The 23,645-nt window shown below is 40.7% G+C and overlaps 1 protein-coding gene across 1 annotated transcript; it reads left to right on the top strand.

Annotated features, from left to right (window-relative positions):
* The first annotated feature begins 1,282 nt into the window (after positions 1-1,282).
* Positions 1,283-22,499, top strand: LOC131955136 (guanine deaminase-like). Its single transcript, XM_059319119.1, has 14 exons — positions 1,283-1,466; positions 8,483-9,195; positions 12,361-12,449; positions 13,094-13,265; positions 13,866-13,953; positions 14,448-14,550; positions 15,081-15,108; positions 15,230-15,337; positions 16,517-16,624; positions 18,175-18,272; positions 19,197-19,264; positions 19,864-20,022; positions 21,295-21,441; positions 21,867-22,499. The coding sequence occupies exons 2-14, from the start codon at positions 9,088-9,090 to the stop codon at positions 21,929-21,931; spliced, it is 1,341 nt and encodes a 446-aa protein (XP_059175102.1). The 5' UTR covers positions 1,283-1,466; positions 8,483-9,087; the 3' UTR covers positions 21,932-22,499.
* Positions 22,500-23,645: the final 1,146 nt, after the last annotated feature.

The following is a 23,645-nucleotide window of genomic DNA, read 5'->3' as shown; positions in this document are numbered from 1 at the left end:
AAATAGTGTGGTCAGCACTATGTCCAGCCGTCTGTACGTTACCGATCGTGAGTCAGGTACCCAACAGAGCTGAGTGGACTCAGGGACGTTCTATGGACTTAAATTCGGAATAATAATCGTGAGTGGTTATTATTAGCGTGTGGTTTGTTGCTCGCTATTGTTTAGATCTCACGTGATAATGGGTGGTTTGTTGTTTTAATTTAAGGATATACTAAGATAAACAAGTGCGACCTCAGTCGGCCACCACCTTAGGTACTCTACTGACCCTTAGTACGCTACTGACCCCACCCTAGGTACGCCACTGACCCTTTAGTACACTGTCCCCACCTTAGGTACGCCACTGACCCTTTAGTACACCACTGACCCCACCTTAGGTACGCCACTGACCCTTTAGTACACCACTGACCCCCGCTAGGTACGCCACTGACCCCCGTTAGGTTCGCCACTGACCCTTTAGTACACAACTGACCCCCGCTAGGTACGCTAATGACCCCAGCTAGGTACGCCACTGACCCCCCCTAGGTTCGATACTGACCCCCGCTAGATACGCCACTGACCCCCCTAGGTTCGATACTGACCCCCGCTAGGTACGCCACTGACCCCCCCTAGGTTCGATACTGACCCCCGCTAGGTACGCCACTGACCCCCCCTAGGTTCGATACTGACCCCCGCTAGATACGCCACTGACCCCCCTAGGTTCGATACTGACCCCCGCTAGGTACGCCACTGACCCCCCCTAGGTTCGATACTGACCCCCGCTAGGTACGCCACTGACCCCCCCTAGGTTCGATACTGACCCCCGCTATGTACGCCACTGACCCCCCCTAGGTTCGATACTGACCCCCGCTAGGTACGCCACTGACCCCCCCCCCCTAGGTTCGATACTGACCCCCGCTAGGTTCCCCACTGACCCCCGCTAGGTTCGATACTGACGCCCACTAGGTACGCCACTGACACCACCGACCCCCGCTAGGCACGTTACTGACCCCATTCCATTGAGACCTTGAGAAAGTTCTGTACACGTCAGTTACCTCTAAATGTTCCCCCCGTCGTAAAGTACCTAAGCTTTTGTTGTATGTAGTTTACGCTTCCAGCAAACCTAGGCCTAATTCCAACAAAACAGCGCTGTAAACATTGGCTTATGTAGCTGTAAAGCTATAAAATATAACTACCCTCTATATTGTACCTCCGGTGCTCCTCTCTTTTATGTAGTCTATCATCTAGCCATGAAAATTTAACTGCTTCCACTTACCCAGTGTTATTTTAGGTGTTTGGAGTTAAATCTAGCGTGTCAGATACTGTTTGATACTACATCTTTTGTCTAAGTATACACCCTAGTACGCCAAGTTTTCTTTGTAGTGTAGGTAGCTTGCGGTAAGATTTGTAAGGCTTTAAGAATTACATAACGGAGAATTGGAAGGGCAATCTCTTTATCAAAAACTACGTATGTCTTCCTTTGACAGTAGGTAGGTTAATTTTTTTCTCGTAATTTCTAACGTTAACTACGCTTGTTTAAATCTTTGAACATAGGAAGTTTAATTTTCTCTCTTGTATTAGGGGTCATCCATACATGACGTCCCGCTTTTTTTTTATGATTTCCCCCCCCCCCTCATCAAACACCGTCACAAAATTACGGACCCCCTCCCCCCTTCGAGTGTGACGTCATTTATGGACAACCCCTTATCTATATAAACACATCTAGTTATTTCTATCATAAAATGCGTATGCTTATATTTTTACTTCCTCGTATATACGAAGTATAGAGAAAGTCTTGTAATCGTGCAAAAAAATAAATAAAAAAAATAGAGATTTTTTTACAAATCTCGACGTTTTACACCTCACTGATACGGAAAAACATAATTTTGCAATCTTGTCCGTATGTCTGTGTGTCTGTGTTTGTCTGTGTGTGTGTGTGTGTGTGTGTGTGTGTGTGTAAACACGATAACTTGAGTATCGTTACAGCTAGGTTTATGAAATTCCATATATAAGTATTTTATCAAAATCGTAGATCCTGATCAACTTTTGAGCGATTTTCGATAACCGGAAGTGGTACTTTTTCTACTTGAATTTTTCAAAAGCCTATAACTTGAGTACTATTTCAGATAGATAAATGAAATTTCACATGTAAGTAAAAGATCTAATTCTCTACCTTCTTTCAAATTTTGAGTAATTTCCGTTGACTGGAAGTACTAATTTACGCTATTTCCGATTTCTCAAAAAACGCATGTAAATTTATAAAGTACTAATACTATTTTGTTCTATGAGATTCTATTCTATTTTTAAAAGTTTAAGTAATTAAAAATCATGTCTATATTCCAAGTTATATAAGAAATATTCGAGAAAGTTTAGGGGAGATCACTCCCGGTTTATTAAACGTAGTTATGTTACTTTTCTCTCTTGTATAATCTATATATATAATTCTCTTCTTCGAGCCGTTAGAAAACAAGCTGCAAACGCTCTCCCTACCTCCCCACCCCTACATGGTTTTAGTGAGCTGTGTTCACTCTAAATGTTTACAAGCAGAGCCAACGATTTTAAACGTAGGGGGGGGGGGGGGGGGGGGGGAAGGAAGCGGGGGGGGGGGGGGTTATGGTCCTTAACGAGCTACTTATAGTGTTTTAAAGAAATATTTTCATTGTCAGCGTTGGTACTGTCGAATTCACAAATTATGAATTACTGAAAATTAGAAACAACTAAATAGCGGCGTATGTTATGCCGCGGGCCGGCTCGTTGATATGAATACATCTAGTTATTTACTAATCTGTTTATGTCTTTGGACGTAGGTAGGTAACTTTTCTCTATATGAATACATTTCGTTGTTTCAATTACTTTAGCATCTTTACTTTGACTAGATTCCAACTCCGTTCAGATTCCCAAACGTTCATTTAATTCTGTGAATCCATCTCGACACTTAGGGCTTGTCTAGCAACTTAACCTTTGTATCCCACAGCTAATGAGAGTTTCTTCCAGGCATCTCTTCGGGGGGGGGGGGGGGCGAAAAAATTCTACCGCCCACACCCCCCCCGAACGAAATGAAATTTATATAGTTTATATAGAAAATATATAATATTAACAGTGTCCGCCCCCCCCCCCCGAAAGAAAGTCTACCGCCCCCCCGCCCCGAAAATTTCAAGTGCCCCCCCCCCCCCCCGACCCCCCCCCCCCTCCCCCGGAGAAAAAAGTCTGGAAGAAACACTGCAGCTAATGACGTGTGAAGCCGAATGGATTGTTATAGAAAAAGCACACGGTTGTGCATACATTTACATAAGGTTTGTTCACAAGACTAGATTCACGCTGACGAATGAAATTGTAAAAAAATTGTTACACTTTAGAACTTGGGAGTCAATGGGAAGATGCAGTAGAGTTCATCATTTTTAGTGACCTCGGTATAAAGAAGTGATACCGCGGTCAAAATTATGCCAAACCGCCTTTACTTTCCCTTATGCGAGTCAGGTACCCATAAGAGCTGGGTGGGCTCAGGGACTCAAGCCCGGGATTCGAACTCGACACGTCTAGGTTAGCAGTCGTGCGCGCTAATATCCGACCACACAGTGCCACAAAAATAGTTATTACAGCTTTAAGTTTGTGATCTTTGAAGGTTTTAAAAAATGAGTTTTGTTTTTATTTTTATTATTTATTACTGACGGTCATAAGTTGATCTAATTAATACTTGTGATGGAATGATACATTAATACGTTTTTGTGAATGAATTATCAATTAAGAAGTCCAAAAATATCTGATATCTGATTGAAGCAATGGAGTTGAGTAATCTAAAGAATATTGACAAAACAAATGGCGAGACAACCACACATGCTGTGACGCTAATTACTCTAATTAGACTATCGTCATGTCCGTATTATGGTCTCTGCATATTTATGTCTTCCAACTGTTCCAGTGGGTCACGATGAGGTCAAGGTTCCATGTCTGTCACCCACGTGACCCTGGCTAATTAGTCCGGTCACGGTTTGATGGACGGTCACGTGGGGGACCGCCCATGTTACGTCACTACAGGCTCCATGTTACGTCACTACAGGCTCCATGTTGCTGTCAGGTTTTCGTGCTGGAGTCATGGGCGTTAGCAGTACATGCACAGGTGTAAGGTGCCCCCTCTCCACTCCCCGAATTTAGAAAAAAAAAATTCATCGCTAATTAAATGAGATATGTGGTAAAAGACAACGTCGCTACAAGCTAATTTAAAATCACAAGGACATACCAGTTATTTAACATAGGAGCTTTCATATGGTTTTATTTTAGACATTGATTTATAGTCCATGGCAAGTAAAAAGCAAAACAAAATAAATTCAACGTAAACAAGACAAGAGACATGGGATCATTTTATTCCAGGTTACCCCTAACGCCCCCCCCCCCCAGAGCAGCATACATGAACCCCTACCCCATAATATACCTGTCCCTCAACACGCCACCGCTACAATCAATGTACCTGTCCGTGTTTTCGTGTAAAGATTTGTCAATAGAAGTCAAGATTTGTGTTATCGAAGTAACGTGCTTCAAGCAATGAAGAGTTATTGTTTTCTTACGTTAACTATCAGTGGTAACATATCTAGTGTGAAGTAGTTAGTAATGTAGGTATATGTTATTCAGCTCGAGTTAGATTTCACATTGGCTCTCTGATACACTTGGGCACTGTGCTACACTATTGTCTATGGTACACTCGGGCTCTCTGATACACTAGGGCTCTGTGGTACACTCGGGCTCTCTGGTAGAACAGGGCTCTGTGATAAATTATTGAATCTGCTACACCAAGGTTCTTTGGTGCATTAGGGCTCTGGTATACAAGGGCTCTTAGCTTAAATAGGGCTCTCTGATGCACTAGGGCTCTCTGGTATACAAGGGTTCTATGGTACACAAGGGCTCTCTTGTACAATAGGGCTCTCTGGTACACAATGGCTCTCTGGTACTCTAGGGCTCTATGGTACACTAGGGCTCTATGGTACACTAGGGCTCTATGGTACACTAGGGCTCTCTGGTATTCTAGGGCTCTATGGTACACTATGGCTCTATGGTAAACAAGGGCTCTATGGTACACTATGGCTCTATGGTAAACAAGGGCTCTATGGTACACTAGGGCTCTATGGTACACTAGGGCTCTATGGTAAACAAGGGCTCTATGGTACACTAGGGCTCTATGGTACACTAGGGCTCTATGGTGCACTAGGGCTCTATGGTACACTAGGGCTCTTTGGTACTCTAGGGCTCTCTGGTATACAAGGGCTCTCTGGTGCACTAGGGCTCTTTAGTACTCTAGGGCTCTCTGGTATACAAGGGCTCTATGGTACACTAGGGCTCCACTACTCTGAGAGAACGACTTAGAGAAACGCAGCATCACAGCACTGAAGTGACTTCCATGTTTTATGGAGCTAAACTTTTTGTACCGTGAACACTAGTCGGGCTAACATGACACACAAGTCAGACAACTCGTGACCGTACATAAACACCAGTTACCGTTCTTGACTTGAATCTTAACTCATCAACTTTTTCATTCTTCACGCCTAGAAACTTCTGGAAATTGAGCTCGTGGTTTTATAGTTGGGTCATAGGTCAAGGTGAAACGTGTTGTTTTTGTTAATTTAAAAAGTTCATTAGGGCACCCAAATCAGGTTCAAACCAGGTTTGTGACGATTTTTATATTTTAACTCTTTAGGGTCGTCCATAAATGACGTCACACTCGTAGGGGGGAGGGGTCTGTAATTTTGTGACGGTCTGTGATGAGGGGGAGGGGGGGGGGGGTTCAGATGGTGTGACGTCACACTTTTGCATTTATAAAAAAAGCAATGATAGAAAACGAGTTTTAGCCGTTATTTCGCGTTTTAGAAAACGTTTTTTAATACATTGTAATAGGAATTGATTAAAATACTCTGTTTCCAGAGTTCAGACAAGATTTTGGAAAAATACCCTATTTTAAGAAAGTCAACTGCAATTTTGAGGGAGGGGGGGGGGTTGTGTGACGTCATTTTAAGGGAGGGGGGTCTGGCTTTTTGTGACTATGTGTAAAGGAGGGAGGGGGGGGGGGTAAAAATCATTTAATAAGCGTGACTTCATTTATGGATGACCCCTTTTCACATTATCACACATTGTCACAAAATGTCAGACAGTCCTTGAAAAGTTTTAGCCTAAACCCCTGCCCTTCCAATCTGTAATTTTGTTTTGAGTTTTTTGAACGCGATTTCTTTCTAGGCTGTAAATTGAGCTGGGACGGACGATGTAAACTAAGGCATAAGGATTATAATTTACAAAAAATACTTTAAAATGCGAATTATTCAACCTGAATAATACTTTTAACAATGCGCAAGTTTGACGCCGTACCCCCCTCCCTCGTCGTCAAAGTCCGAACCCCTCCCGTTCTCACCGTGACGTCATTAATGGACGTTTTCATCAGACTTTACTGTGATTAAAGTCATTAATTTTCTTTTAATTAACAGCTTTCTAATTACAGTAAACATGTCTCGGCTAATTATGTTCAAGCAGTGTTTTAGCCAGTTGCTAATTACCGATCGATGCCTTGTATTGATCTGATACAGCGGTTCTCACACGTGACCTGCTAATACTAACGCGAAATAATAATTATATTGAAACTATTTAGGTACAGATAAAATGACTAGAGCCAGAATGTTTAGGTTTCACAAGCCTAAAGTTGAACGTGTTGTGTTTTATAACCCCTGTATGTAGCTAAGTATTAATTTCCATATACGATATATATATATATATATATATATATATATATATATATATATATATATATATATATATATATATATATATATATATATATATATATATATATATATATATATTTCCAAATAAATGAATACAAAATGGTCCGTTTTTTAAACAGAGTTTTACAGTGGCAGAATATTTGGGAGCTTAGACAGTGGCAGAATATTTGGGAGCTTAGACAGAGGCAGAATATTTGGGAGCTTAGACAGTGGCATAATATTTGGGAGCTTAAACAGTGGCAGAATATTTGGATGATTAGACAGTGGCATAATGTTTGGGAGCTTAGACAGTGGCATAATGTTTGGGAGCTTAAACAGTGGCATAATATTTGGGAGCTTAGACAGTGGCAGAATATTTGGGAGCTTAGACAGTGGCATACTATTTGGGAGCTTAGACAGTGGCATAATGTTTGGGAGCTTAGACAGTGGCAGAATATTTGGGAGCTTAGACAGTGGCATAATATTTGGGAGCTTAGACAGTGGCAGAATATTTGGAACATTAGACAGTGGCATAATATTTGGGAGCTTAGACAGTGGCATACTATTTGGGAGCTTAGACAGTGGCAGAATATTTGGGAGCTTAGTCAGTGGCAGAATATTTGGGTGCTTAGACAGTGGCATAATATTTGGGAGCTTAAACAGTGACAGAATATTTGGAAGATTAGACAGTGGCATAATATTTGGGAGCTTAGACAGTGGCATAATGTTTGGGAGCTTAGACAGTGGCATAATATTTGGGAGCTTAGACAGAGGCAGAATATTTGGGAGCTTAGACAGTGGCAGAATATTTGGAAGATTAGACAGTGGCATAATATTTGGGAGCTTAAACAGTGGCAGAATATTTGGGAGCTTAGACAGTGGCAGATTATTTGGGAGCTTAGACAGTGGCAGCATATTTGGGAGCTTAGACAGTGGCAGAATATTTGGGAGCTTAGACAGTGGCATAATGTTTGGGAGCTTAGACAGTCGCATAATATTTGGAAGATTAGACAGTGGCATAATATTTGGGAGCTTAAGCAGTGGCAGAATATTTGGGAGCTTAGACAGTGGCATAATATTTGGGAGCTTAGACAGTGGCATAATATTTGGGAGCTTAGTCAGTGGCAGAATATTTGGGAGCTTAGTCAGTGGCAGAATATTTGGGAGCTTAAACATATATAGAATATTTGGGAGCTTAGACCCTGAGTAGAAATGTGTATTGATACCAAAATAGAACTGTTGAGAATCACCGATTCGATGTGACAAAAGCTGACTGAGAGAAACACAGTCTATGTTATCTTTAGAATCTCTTCATGGTGGGGTGAAATTGTGGGATATTTGTGGATTGTTTTCTTCTTAAACAACGATAAAATAGTTCACTGGACTCTAGCGAATTTCGATGTAACCGAAATGGGAATACGTATTTGAACTCTATTTTAAAATGTGTTTTACTTTTGTTAGTGTTTTTAATACCAGACTGGTGAGAAAAAAATATAACGTATTTTTAATAACCAGTATATTTTATATCTCCCGCTAGGTGAAATCGATTTTAAAAACAAATGTCATTACATTTGTTAGGTTAGTGATAAGGGTTTTGAATGCATAATGAAAGAATACATTTTTTGCGTACAACATACTTCACACCAGCAGTTACCTCCCCTACCCACCTGTTCCCGTCAGTCATTAAATTAACAGGAATATTTTGGTTTTTCTTTGGTTATTCTTTGCACTGTGAATTTAAAGTGGTTTGTTTACTCTTTGTGTTGCAGGCTAATCAGCGTTCAGTGTCTGGCTGTCAAGGAATATTCCGACCAGCATAGTTTGTCTGACTTTGTTATAAGGCACATCCAGCATAGTTTGTCTGAACATCATCGTCAAGCATAGCTTGTCTGACTAACTAAGGAACATCCAGCATAGCTTGTCTGACTGTCATCATACATAATTGTCTGAACATCATCGTCCAGCATAGTTTGACTGCCACCGTCCAACAAATCTTGTCTGACTACCATCGTCCAGCAAATCTTGTCTGACTACCATCGTCCTGCAAATCTTGCCTGACTGTCATCGTCCAGCAAATCTTGTCGACTACCATCGTCCAGCAAATCTTGTCTGACTACCATCGTCCAGCAAATCTTGCCTGACTGCCACCGTCCAGCAAATTTTGCCTGACTACCATCGTCCAGCAAATCTTGCCTGACTGCCATCGTCCAGCAAATCTTGCCTGACTACCATCGTCCAGCAAATCTTGCCTGACTACCATCGTCCAGCAAATCTTGTCTGACTGCCATCGTCCAGCAAATCTTGTCTGACTACCATCGTCCAGCATAGCTTGCCTGGCTGCCATCGTCCAGCAAATCTTGCCTGACTGACAACCATGCCGGAGACGAACGACCTTGTGTTTGTGGGTACCCTGGTCCACTCGACCAAAACAAAGAGTCTTGAAGTGCTCACCGACACCGCCATTGCCGTGAGAAACGGGAAGGTAAGTCCAGCCGTTTCATTATCATCTCTTCTTTTTAGTGCCCAACACATGGGGGCGTACAGAAAGCTCCCTCTGTTGGGTTCTTCAATGTCTAGGGGTATATATATAGCAACAGACAAAGACAACCTATACAATAGTAGATAACACTAACACTCTATAATAATAATAATAATAGATTTAATATATATACAGTAATAAAATAATAAAAGATCAAAAGGGGTCTACAACCTAAATAACAATACTCAACACCACGTTCCACGTCCACAGCCACACTACAACTAACTGCTTCACACACTGGCACACGCTCTGACACCCGTCACCTGACACACCTCACGTGAACACTTCTCGCTCCATGTAATTGTAAACACACTCAGAGGCGTAGCGACCCTTCCCGGCACCCGGGGACAAACTTTCAATTTAGCCCCCCTTCCCTCAAACGTTCTATTTGCACCCCCCCCCCCCATCAAACTTTCGATTTGCACCCCTCCCCCCTCATATATTTTTTATATGTATAAAGCAAAATGCAGCTAAAATGAAATTTTAATTGGTTTTTCCAACCCATTTTGGCGCCCCCTAAGGTCGACGCCCGGGGACATATGTACCCCCTGACCCCCCTTCGCTACGCCTCTGAACACACTCAACCAAGGGCTACAACTATACACCAAAGAGAGGGTACCTGTTGTTCCAGCACACAACACACACACAAGCAGGGGACAAGTAAGGGACGTAACACCCTCCACTTTTGTCGGTCACCGACAATTTTCCTGGCACTCCCCCATGACAATCCTGCCTCTGCCAGCTTCTTCCTGGCAGTGCGCTTCCACGTCTCCCTTTGCCTTCCCTTTCTTTTTTCCTTGAGGCGTCCAGTTTAGTGACATTACCGCGATATTATCTGGATTCATTCTTAGGACGTGCCCTACCCAGCGTCTTCTTTTTATTTCCATTATTTCGGAAACTGCTTCCATTTTTTTTTTTCGCACGCTGAGATCATTATGAAAAAAACATGGCTCCATTTTTACATCAGGCGACATTTAAGGTACCTAGAGAAGTGACATCCTAGTGGGGTGGGGGTAACTTGGCATTGGATGAAGAGGTCAAGGGATGGTCATACATCGTGACCCCTCTCTGGAACTTTGCTGGTATAGTCTAAAGAATTGATAAGTTATTGCGTTGGGTACCAACTAGCGTTGTTGAAGTTGCTGGATAGAATTCAAAGTTGGTGATGATATCGCATAAGGGACTCAACTCCTGTTTGAAATCGGAGTTTTCTCTCTTAGATGACTAGTAACAATGACAGTTAATGACTCGGATGGGAAATATTAAATTCCACATTATGATTAGCCTAAAATGGTATTGTCATAGATTTAATAAAGTCAACCAGTCTGTTTAGGTACGGCCAGTCAACCATCCCAATCACCTAATTATACTACCAAACATTGTACCATCTCAACCACCTAATTATACTACAAAATTTTTTTAACCATCCCAACCACCTAATTATACTACCAAACATTGTACCATCCCAACCACCCTAATTATACTACCGAAAATTGTACCATCCCAACCACCGAATTATGCTACCAAAAATTGTATTGTTCCATCCCAACCACCCTAATTATGCTACCAAAAATTGTATTGTAACATCCCAACCACCGAATTATGCTACCAAAAATTGTATTGTACCATCCCAACCACCCTAATTATATTACCAAAAAGGTGTAACCATCCCAGCCACCGAATTATACTACCAAAAATTGTACCATCACAACCACCATATTTATACTACCAAATATCATTAGATGAAGCTGTCACCTCAGTTTAATTATTCAATTATTTGATGATAAGGGCTGAAATTATGCGAGTCGACATGACTCACTCAGGTGGAGGTTTAGTTGCTAGTTTTTACAGCTGGGTTAACACGCTTTTTAAAAGATGACACACACGTATTGTGTGAGGTATGACTGTAGCAGATGTGTGTGGTTGATGTGTGGGTCAGACGTGTGTGACAGATGTGTGACTTGACATATGCAGGTGTTTTAAATGACTTCAGCAGGTGAGGGACATTGACAGATGTGACATGACAGTGCCTGATGTAACATCATAGTGACATATGTGTGACATGACAGATGTGTGTGACATGAGAGTGTCAGGTGTGTGAGATGATAGCGACAGGGGTGACATGAGAGTGACATGTGTGACATAACAGTGACATTTGCGACATGACATTGCCATATATAACATGACAGTGACAGATGTGTGACATGACAGTGACAGGTGTGTGACATGTCCGCCCCCACTCTTTTGGAAATACACGCCGGCCCCCCTCCACTCCCCTAAAGTTTCAAGTGCCCCTAGACAAAAAAAAATGTCTTAAAGAAACACTATCACTTGTCTACTACATTATGCGAAACTACGCCGAACATTGCTTATCTTGATCACCACGTCAACGTTGGTAGATCTACCCTAACCCCACCTCCATGACAAGTCTAACCAGAGACTTAAAAACTAAACTTTTACGTTGGTAGATCTACCCTAACCCCACCTCCATGACAAGTCTAACCAGAGACTTAAAAACTAAACTTTTACGTTGGTAGATCTACCCTAACCCCACCTCCATGCCAAGTCTAACCAGAGACTTAAAAACTAAACTTTTACGTTGGTAGATCTACCCTAACCCCACCTTCAGATCAAGTCTAACCAGAGACTTAAAAACTAAACTTTTACGTTGGTAGATCTACCCTAACCCCACCTCCATGACAAGTCTAACCAGAGACTTAAAAACTAAACTTTTACGTTGGTAGATCTACCCTAACCCCACCTCCATGTCAAGTCTAACCAGAGACTTAAAAACTAAACTTTTACGTTGGTAGATCTACCCTAACCCCACCTCCATGACAAGTCTAACCAGAGACTTAAAAACTAAACTTTTACGTTGGTAGATCTACCCTAACCCCACCTCCATGTCAAGTCTAACCAGAGACTTAAAAACTAAACTTTTACGTTGTTAGATCTACCCTAACCCCACCTCCATGTCAAGTCTAACTAAAGTCCTAACACTTACCTTTTTTGCATAACGGTTTTAGCATACATAGACACACAAGTTTGCATTTTCAAAGTATTGTTGTAAACCTTAAAAAACGCTTTGTTTTACATATTTTTTTACAGATAATTTTTGTGACCAGCAAAGACCAACTATCCACCGTGCTAGAAAAGTATCAAATATCTCAAGATGACGTCATCTATTTAAAACAAAAGTGAGGAAAATTGTCTTTTCTTAACGCCAATTATTAGTGGGAATCTAGAATCTACTAGCAGTGTAATATTGCGGATGGCGAAATGGTTGTTGGTAGTGGTGGTTGTGGGTGAATCCTCTCTCCTAGATGGGTTGCTGGCCCCAGCTAACGAGCCTCATCTGCCCGGGTGTACGAGCTAGGGGAACTTGAGATAGTATTCATGTGCTCTGCCGCCCGACCACGCCATCACTTAGTAATACGAGTTCCGATGTTTATGATTTTTATTAAACACGTTGCTGTTGAGCTGTTGGGTGATTGGCGTTTGGTTGCTGACGTTGTACTATTTGATCCGACTCACTGTCGTGAGCTATTTTTACTTTTGCAAAAATTCAGCAGCTCCCAATCCTGCTATGTGATATAGGGTGTGTATGTGTGTGTGAAAGTGTGTGTGTATGTGTAGGGGGTGTCATTGCATGAGCTATCAGCTCCACTGTAGGTTTCCATCGTGCCTTACAATACTTCCTTTCTCCAACATCATGCTTTGCTATACTTCCCTTCTCCCATAACATGCTTTACTATGCTTCCCTTCTCCCCCACCATGCTTTACAATTCTTCCCCTCCGCCCCTCCCCTGATGCTACAGCAGGCAGTTTCTCTTGTCTGCAGATTTCTGATGCCCGGATTTGTTGACTCACACGCGCATGCGCCGCAGTTTTCATTCGTCGGCACCGGAAGCGGCCTGGAGCTGTTGCCATGGTTACAGACGTACACCTACCCCACAGAGACCCGGTTCCTCTCAGACGACCAGTTCGCGTCTGATGTCTACAACAAATGTGTGGTGAGGACGTAAAGCTAGTTCAGCGTGTTTGTGCGTGTTGTATTTGTGCGTGTTGTGTTTGTGCTTGTTGTGTTTGTGCGTGTTGTGTTTGTGCGTGTTGTGTTGTGTTTGTGCGTGTTGTGTTTGTGCGTGTTGTGTTTGTGCGTGTTGTGTTTGTGCGTGTTGTGTTTGTGCGTGTTGTGTTTGTGCGTGTTGTGTTTGTGCGTGTTGTGTTTGTGCGTGTTGTGTTTGTGCGTGTTGTGTTTGTGCGTGTTGTGTTTGTGCGTGTTGTGTTTGTGCGTGTTGTGTTTGTGCGTGTTGTGTTTGTGCGTGTTGTGTTTGTGCGTTTTGTGACTACAGTGTTTAGGGCTGCATTAGTTTGTTAGCGGGTATATTATGTTGTATATTATGTTGTAAGTCAATCTACACTTAATATAAGTCATTCCACAAGGAAATAACGTTTATTTAACTAAATTTTCTGTGTGCGCATTTTTCTGTGTGTGCAATTTTCTAATATGTGCGTAAGCTACTGTTGCGCATCTTTTATTTGCAACTTTCCCGTTGAGTTTCGTTATTTCAAAACAAAGTTTACTTGTTATTAATATATAATCTGTTGTATAGAACAGGACGTTGAGAAACGGAACGACCACAGTTTGTTACTTCGCCACCATAGACCGCAGGTCAACCATGACGCTGGTTGATGCCGTTGGTGAGTTGGTAGGTTGTTGATGTGGTTGATGCTGTTGGTGAGTTGGTTGGTTGTTGATGTGGTTGGGGTTGTTGGTGAGTTGGTTGGTTGTTGATGTGGTTGGGGTTGTTGGTGAGTTGGTTGGTTGTTGATGTGGTTGGGGCTGTTGCTGTTGTTGTTCCTGTTGTTATTGTTGTGGATATTTAATGTTGTGGTTGTTCATGCTGTTGTCGGTGTTGCTATTGTGGTTGTTGCTGTTGTGGTGGTTCATGTGGCTTTTGTTGTTGCAATTGTTGTTGCTGTTGTGGTTGATATGGTTGTTATTGCTACTGTTGTGGTTATTCATGTGGTTGTTATTGCTGATGTTGTTTTGGATATTGCTGCTGTGGTTGTTGTAATTGTTGAGAATTGTTGTTTTTTGTTGTTGTTACTGTTGTTGTTGTTGCTATAGTCATTGGACACAACACTGTAGAAGTTCACGTAAAAACGTAAGACGCTATTCTTTTCGTCGTCAGCTCGCCAAGGTCAAAGGGCGTTTATTGGCAAGGTCAACATGGACACGAACTCACCGGACAGCTACAGGGAGTCACGTGACCAGTCGGTGTCGGATACCAGACGGTGAGTCACGTGATAGAAAACAGGTCATTTCTGCAGGAATTTTGTGCAACCCATTTTTGTATAACACGGGAATACAGGGACAATGAGGGAGGATGTGGGTCACGTTTACTGTTAAAATTGGTGGCCCCAGGATATTTTTATTAATGCACGGCTGGGAAGAGGAGAGGGGGGGGGGGTGGGGTGAAAGAGGGAGGGTTTAAGAAGGGGTGGGGATGGAGTCGGCTGACTCAACGTGAGTTGAATGAAATGTTTTATTCAATGCCAGAAACAGTTTTTTTTGTTTCCTTTTTCTTCATCTTTGAACTGTTTTTCTTTAGGAAATAACAAAATGTACAAAGGTGAAAACTTGTTTTTATTTTCTTTTAAAACGCCGTACAATTTTAGATTTATCAAATGTTTTTATTTTCTCTTAAGTTAAAGTGCCTTTCAATTTCAGATCTATCAAATGTTTTTATTTTCTTTTTAAACGCCTTTCAATGTCAGATTTATCAAATGATTTTAGTTTCTCTTAAAATGCCTTTCAATTTCAGATTTATCAAAGACGTTTTAGATAAAAAGGTAAACCATTTTTGAAAAATTACGGTAATAAAAGAAATTTTTAAGCTAATTTTCTGAAATAAAAGTCACCTTGTATCAGACGAAGTTTTATGTCGGTCTGTACTCATGTATTCCCCCACAGAACCCCCTCATCACACCTTGCATCACACCAAGATTTGCAGTCACGTGCAGTATGGAGCTCATGAAACAACTTGGCCATCTCGCGACAGAATTTTCACTTCCGGTTCAGGTAACCGCCCGGATCTAGCATATATCTTGCTGAGGACATATCACTTAAGACTAGGGTATCTCTTCATTTCATTCGTCTAAAGACCGCCTTGTTTAATAATTATGTCCGACGACAAAGACTTAGGCTCGTTTTTGGTTATTTATAAATTTCGTCCTTAGTTCAACAATTTACAGTTTTAGTTTTTTTTTGCGAATTATTCACTTATATCTCTTAGATTATTTGTTTAATCCGTTGCGAATTTGTTTGTAAACAGGACAAACTACAGCAGACAAGTTTTGTGAGCTCTTGTCAAGAAATAAAATATGAAAAAAACCTTTAAAATAAAACGCTTTAACGTGCAATGAAAATCAAGAAAATAAAACTAATTTTCATTCTTTAATAAAATGCAAGCAAATTCGGTGTATTTTCTTATATTCGGAGCGTTTAAAACTTATAATTATAAAGGTTTTTTTTTTTAAATTTGTTTAATTTTAGTAAATAGTTCTAGATTTCTAAATGAAGTTGAATCCACATGCGACTAAAACATCTGCTTTAAAACGCGATCAGTCGCTGTCAATCTCTAATAGACAATTATCTGCCGCTGCTTAGTCCGCGGTCGATGTTCGGACGAATAAACCCCCAGTTCGTTGTCTTCTCTTTACTGCGGACAATCACTTAGTACTTAATCTTGTTATCTACACTTTTATTATTGAATTTATTAATCTTCTAAATGTATCTGAAAAGTTTGAACAAAATCGGTGCATTAGAAGTGGCTCGAAATTGAGTTACAAGATAAGCACACAAAAAGCAAGCAAAAAATATATGTAACAAAGAAACAACAAATTAATGTAGTCTGTTATACGATTAGATAATCAACGTTTACTGTCATATGCTTGCTGGTCACAAAAAGAACTGATACCCACCTATTAAAAATGTTTGAAATTCATGAAATGTGTATAGTTTCTATCTGTTTTTGAGGTCGGCTTATTCTATGAGCAATAATCTAACTATTTGTAATTTCTTACAATAGTCAAAGGCAGGATTATTTTGACGTATGTCAGTGAATGGTGTCAGTGACATATGTCAGTTAATAATGTCTGTGACATATGTCAGTTAATGATGTCAGTAACACATGTCAGTGAATGATGTCAGTGCCATGTGTCAGTGCCATATGTCAGTGCCAGATGTTTGTATCCCCAGACACACATCAGTGAAAACGTGGGCGAGATTGAGCTGGTGAGCCAACTTTTCCCCGACACACGTTCGTACACAGAGGTCTATGACAGGGCGGGTCTTCTGGGCTCAAAGGTGGGTCACATAGGGGTGGTGGGTCAAAGGTGGGTCACATAGGGGTAGGTGGGTCAAAGGTGGGTCAAAGGTGGGTCACATAGGGGTGGTGGGTCAAAGGTGGGTCACATAGGGGTCGCTGGGTCAAAGGTGGGTCACATAGGGGTCGCTGGGTCAAAGGTGGGTCACATAGGGGTGGGGGTGGCTGGGTGGATCTTATAGGGGTGGGGGTGGCTGGGTGGATCTTATAGGGGTGGGGGTGGCTGGGTGGGTCATATAGGGGTGGGGTGGCTGGGTCAAAGGTGGGTCATATAGGGGTGGGGTGGCTGGGTGGATCTTATAGGGGTGGGGGTGGCTGGGTGGGTCATATAGGGGTGGCTGGGTCAAAGGTGGGTCACATAGGGGTGGGGGTGGCTGGGTGGATCTTATAGGGGTGGGGGTGGCTGGGTGGGTCATATAGGGGTGGGGTGGCTGGGTCAAAGGTGGGTCATATAGGGGTGGGGTGGCTGGGTGGATCTTATAGGGGTGGGGGTGGCTGGGTGGGTCATATAGGGGTGGGGTGGCTGGGTCAAAGGTGGGTCATATAGGGGTGGGGTGGCTGGGTGGATCTTATAGGGGTGGGGGTGGCTGGGTGGGTCATATAAGGGTGGCTGGGTCATAGGTGGGTCATATAGGGGTGGGTGGCTGGGTCAATGGTGGGTCATATAGGGGTGGCTGGGTCAAATGTGGGTCATATAGGGGTGGGGTGGCTGGGTGGATCTTTTAGGGGTGGGGGTGGCTGGGTGGGTCATATAGGGGTGGCTGGGTCAAAGGTGGGTCACATAGGGGTGGGGGTGGCTGGGTGGATCTTATAGGGGTGGGGGTGGCTGGGTGGGTCATATAGGGGTGGGGTGGCTGGGTCAAAGGTGGGTCATATAGGGGTGGGGTGGCTGGGTGGATCTTATAGGGGTGGGGGTGGCTGGGTGGGTCATATAGGGGTAGGGTGGCTGGGTCAAAGGTGGGTCATATAGGGGTGGGGTGGCTGGGTGGATCTTATAGGGGTGGGGGTGGCTGGGTGGGTCATATAAGGGTGGCTGGGTCATAGGTGGGTCATATAGGGGTGGGTGGCTGGGTCAATGGTGGGTCATATAGGGGTGGCTGGGTCAAATGTGGGTCATATAGGGGTGGGGTGGCTGGGTGGATCTTATAGGGGTGGGGGTGGCTGGGTGGGTCATATAGGGGTGGCTGGGTCAAAGGTGGGTCATATAGGGGTGGGGGTGGCTGGGTGGATCTTATAGGGGTGGGGGTGGCTGGGTGGGTCATATAGGGGTGGCTGGGTCATAGGTGGGTCATATAGGGGTGGGTGGCTGGGTCATATAGGAGTGGCTGGCTGGGTCAAAGATGCGAAAGTTACTTGGTCCCTGTGTGTTATCAGGGGGTGTGGGTGACTGGATCAAAGGTTAGTCACAAATAGGAAATTTTATATTATTGTTAACAAATGACTTCTTAATCCGAGAATAGCATGAGGTTTAACATAAAGATAAATTTTGTTATGCTTATGTTACAACAATACATCTCTCCACATATTTCAGACCATTCTTGCCCACGGCGTTCACCTATCACGTGATGAGCTCAGGTTGATCAAAGATAGAGACAGTGGCATCAGTCATTGTCCCAACTCCAATATCAGGTATAAGTCATACAACTCCAATATCAAGTATAAGTCATAAAACTCCAATATCAGGTATAAGTCATAAAACTCCAATATCAGGTATAAGTCATAAAACTCCAATATCAGGTATAAGTCATAAAACTCCAATATCAGGTATAAGTCATAAAACTTCAATATCCGGTATAAGTCATAAAACTTCAATATCAGGTATCAGTCATAAAACCCCAATATCAGGTATAAGTCATAAAAAACTCCAATATCAGGTATAAGTCATAAAACTCCAATATCAGGTATAAGTCATAAAACTCCAAAATCAGGTATCAGTCATAAAACCCCAATATCAGGTATAAGTCATAAAACTCCAATATCAGGTATAAGTCATAAAACTCAAATATCAGGTATAAGTCATAAAACTCCAATATCAGGTATAAGTCATAAAACTCAAATATCAGGTATAAGTCACACAACTCCATTATCAGGTATAAGTAATAAAACTCCAATATCAAACATAAGACATTTTGTAACATTAAATGAAAATCTTGTAACTTTAAATGAATATCTTGTAACTGAAATGAAAATATTGTAACTTTAAATGAATATCTTGTAACTGAAATGAAAATATTGTAACTTTAAATGAAAATCTTGTAACTTTAAATGAAAATCTTGTAACGTAAATGAAAATCTTGTAACATTAATTGAAAATCTTGTAACTGAATTGAAAATCTTGTAACTTTAAATGAAAATCTTGTAACTTTATATGAAAACCTTGTAACTTTAAATAAAAATATTGCAACTTTAAATGAAAATGTAACTAAATGAAAATCTTGTAACTTTAAATGAAAATTTTATAACTTTAAATGAAAATCTTGTAACTTTAAATGCAAATCAATCTTGTAACTTTAAATGAAAATCTTGTAACTTTAAATCTGTATTCTATGACAGCCTCTGTAGTGGAATTCTTGATGTCAGGAAAGCTTTAGACGTGGGGGTCAAAGTCGGACTTGGCACGGGTGAGTCATGTTATTTTCATACAAGTGATCATGTTCTCCTTCATATAGCTAGTGAGTTAAATTATATCTCTGTAAGCCAACCGTCTAAAAATTTGAAATTTTTAAAGTTACAAAATGGCTCGTAAAATATACCGAAACAAAACACGAATACAAAAAGCTAATTATCATACATTTTTAAATATAAGATTCGTACTTTTTTGGTTAGATTTGAAACAATAACACATTTTTAAAACCAATCTCATATTTTAAAAACAATCACGGATTTGTTGAAAAAAAAATCACACATTTTTGAAACAATCACACATTTTTCGAGACGATTACACATTTTTTTGAAAAAAATCACATATTTTTCAACACAATTACAAATTATTTGAAACATACATACATTATTTGAGTCAATCACACATTTTTTGAAACAATAACATGTTAAAAAAAAACAATCACAGATTTATTGAAAAAATCACACATTATTTTATTCAATCACACACGTTTTTTAAACAATCACATATTTTGGGAAAGAATCACACATTTGTTGAAACAATCCCACACCTTTCGAAACAACCCCCCACTAAAGTCGACATGTTTTACCTGACTCCCAGACTTTGCTGGCGGCCACAGCCCCTCCATGCTAGACGCCATACGGCGGGGGGCAGAGTCAGCAAACATTCTCAAACAGCAGACGTTGCTCAAAGAGGAGTCAGTGACGCCACTCACGTACATGGACATGTTCCGTCTGGCCACACTGGGGAGTAGCGAAGGTGAGAGTTGGCCGTTTTTGTTGTTATTAAAGGTAAGATTTGGCCATTTTTGTTGTTAGTAAAGGTAAGATTTGGCCATTTTTGTTGTGAGTAAAGGTAAGATTTGGCCATTTTTGTTGTTAGTAAAGGTGAGTTGGCCATTTTTGTTGATAGTGAAGGTGAGAGTTGGCCATTTTTGTTGTTAGTGAAGGTAAGAGTTGGCCATTTTTGTTGTTAGTAAAGGTAAGATTTGGCCATTTTTGTTGTTAGTAAAGGTAAGATTTGGTCATTTTTGTTGTTAGTAAAGGTATAATTTGGCAATTTTTGTTGTTAGTAAAGGTAAGATTTGGCCATTTTTTGTTGTTAGTAAAGGTGAGTTGGCCATTTTTGTTGTTAGTAAAGGTAAGAGTTGGCCATTTTTGTTGTTAGTAAAGGTAAGATTTGGTCATTTTTGTTGTTAGTAAAGGTATAATTTGGCAATTTTTGTTGTTAGTAAAGGTAAGATTTGGCCATTTTTTTGTTGTTAGTAAAGGTGAGTTGGCCATTTTTTGTTGTTAGTAAAGGTAAGATTTGGCCATTTTTGTTGTTAGTGAAGGTAAGATTTGGCCATTTTTTGTTGTTAGTGAAGGTAAGAGTTGGCCATTTTTTGTTGTTAGTGAAGGTAAGAGTTGGCCATTTTTTGTTGTTAGTAAAGGTAAGAGTTGGCCATTCTTGATAGAAGCAAAGGTAATATTTTCTATTCTTGATATTAACAAAGGTAAGATTTGGTCATACTTCAAAGTATCAATTTGTGCTCGTGATTGTTTCATTCAAATGAAGCAGGCTTACACCTTAATGTGTCTATTGGAATAACACAGCGTACAATACCGAGAGGTTACTCCCTTTGTAACTATGTTAGTAAATTTTCCCCAGTGAAATCTGTGAAACTTATTTCATATGTTACATGTCGGGTAGTTTATTATAGTGAAGTACAGTTTTAGAATTGTTCATAGGACAGATGAAGCAGAGTTTGTCTGGATATTTGACCGGGGCTTATGAAAGAATTGCGAGCTTTAAACTCCTTACTTATTACTTTCTTATTCTATAACCCGTCGAGATTTTAGGTAAGTAAACACTAATAACGTAGTGCTGACCACACTTTCCCTTTATATACCGGAGTCTCTGAAACAGATGAACTCTACTTCTTGGGCACGAACGGGAAAAGATGATGATGATGATGAATCAGTAATAACTTGAATATCTCTATAAGGCCTTGATTTTAAGTGGTCATTCCCCCCCCCCTCCTCCTCTCAGTACTTGGACTTGATGACGTCATCGGGAACTTCAGCGTGGGCAAGGAGTTTGACGCCATAGTGGTCAACGCTTACGTCAAAGGCGGACCGTTTGACGTCTTTGTGACGGACAACATTGATGACGTCATACAGAAATTTATTTTCTTGGGTGAGTAAAAGTATACATTTCGGTGCGTGTGTGCTAAATATTTGAAAAGCTGGTTCCAAATGGTTGTTGCTAGAAAGCATATTTTTTAACCAAAATTGAATATTTTATAACATTTAAGTACGAAATGATATCCGGTTTTATTAAGGCTAGAAATATGCAGACAAATAATTACTAATATATTAGTAATTGATAAAATAATTCTAAACGGCTTTTCAACGGCTTATATTAAAAAAATTATATAAAAATGAGTATAAACGATGGTTCCCAAACGGCTATAGTTTTATCGCTTGCCATATTCTTTTAAAGATTAAAAAAAATAGTATGATTGCATCGACTTTTCAAGCCTGTTGAAATGTAGTAGAGAGTTTTTCTGAAAGATGTCGAAATTGAGTTTATTTTACTATGTGCTTTTTTGTTTCTTTAAGGGGATGATCGGAACATTGAGGAGGTTTACGTTGCTGGGAGGAAGGTGCTGGCACACACGGAATAAAACTTTGCCAGGAATTATGGGATGTTGACTAAAACGTGTGACAGGAATTATGGGATGGTGACCCAAAAAAACGAGGCAGGCTATGTGATATTTATGAGCTTGTGACCCGAAATTATTCAATGGCCCCAAAACCTGTAGCAAATTTAATACCAAAGACAAATATCTTACCGAGTGATTAAATAAAGATTATTGTTAACCCTGTACAAAAATAATCACTGTACATCTGTATATACTTTCGTTTTTACAAATATTCAAGGAAGAGGTGGAAGCATATATCGGTAAAAATATAAAAAAAGCAAAATGTTAAATAAACAGAGTTAAAGATATACACATGAGAGCAGTTCCCATAGCCATACACTAATCAATATAAAATTGGTTTACTATAAAAGGGAGACAAACCTTATAAAACTTCAGATGTTGAATGAACACAATCAGTGCTAGTTTTTAGCTCCCCTTATTATTGAGAGACTTTTAGATATCGATAGCTGCTAATGTTGTACTAAATAAACAACGAATATTGTGATTCTTTTATGGTGTACAATGTAATTTATCCCGAAACATATAACAAATGTACAAATACACATTGTTATGCCCACCTGGCTATCATGGATCGGCCAAGGGTTAAGTTTTGCGATTTCATTTATCTTAATAACCAAGAGGTTATCTGCAGACGCTGTGTACAGAGGCGTAGCGAGGGGGGTAGGCCTACATATGTCCCCGGGCACCGACCTTAGGGGGCGCCAAATTGGTGCAAATGTAAAGTTTGAGGGGTGGTGCAAATCGAAAGTTTGAGGGGGGAGGGTGCAAGTTGAAAAGTTGCTCCCGACGAGGGCGCCATATTGAAAGTTTGTCCCCGGGCGCCGGGAAGGGTAGCTACGCCTCTGCTGGTGTAATTTTCTCAGTTTAACGATCGTATTTATTTTTCTCATTAATCATTTTCTTATTCAAGAATCTGCGATGAAGCCGTTATTATGACGCCATTGTGATGACTCCGTTGTTATGACGCCGTCGTTATGACGCCGTTGTCGCCTCATTAACTCTGTATCACGTAAACCAGATATTACCAGAAGTTGTCAATTAGATTTGTTTCTAATTAATTATTTAATGTGTTGATGATTTTCAGGTCGCCCTTGTTAATTTCTGTGATAAAAATGATTTACACTAATTAATGAAATTGTGTTTTAAATTTGTTTCATTGCAGTTTCTTTGTTGTTCATTTCTGTCGGACATTACTCTCTAGTCATTGGCTAAGTTCGTCTTTCTGTCTGTGTCTGTGTGTCTGCTGTCTATCTGTCTGTCTGTCTGTCTGTCTATCTGTCTGTCTGTCTGTCTGTCTGTAACTTGGTATAATTACGTAATTACACGAATAACTAAAGAAATATCTAACATAGGACAAGCAAAGACGAGTGACAAGGGAATTGGGAAACCAACTACGATTTTCAGATTTAAAATCTTTGTGTGTTTACTTTCTTATTGATGTCCGACAAGTGAAGGCTTTTTGTTGTTAGCTAATTTTTAATTTAAAACTTAGTCTATCAAAAAAAGTGATGAACTAACGACGCTACTGTGTGGATCTAAATATCGGAGTATCCCTGTGCCCTACAAAAATAGTGCAGTCACACATGGTTGCACTAAATGATCCGCGGCTACAAAAATATCCTATCGAAGCAGAAAAACACTTTTGGAAATTGTATGAGCAAAAATAAGAGCGATT

The sequence above is a fragment of the Physella acuta genome, unplaced genomic scaffold, assembly GCF_028476545.2.
Source record: "Physella acuta isolate Inbredline_101_S28 unplaced genomic scaffold, ASM2847654v3 ptg001057l, whole genome shotgun sequence".
Taxonomy (NCBI): Eukaryota; Metazoa; Mollusca; class Gastropoda; family Physidae; genus Physella; species Physella acuta.
Note: the sequence above shows the minus strand (reverse complement) of the source record. Positions and strands in the feature narration are given on the sequence as shown.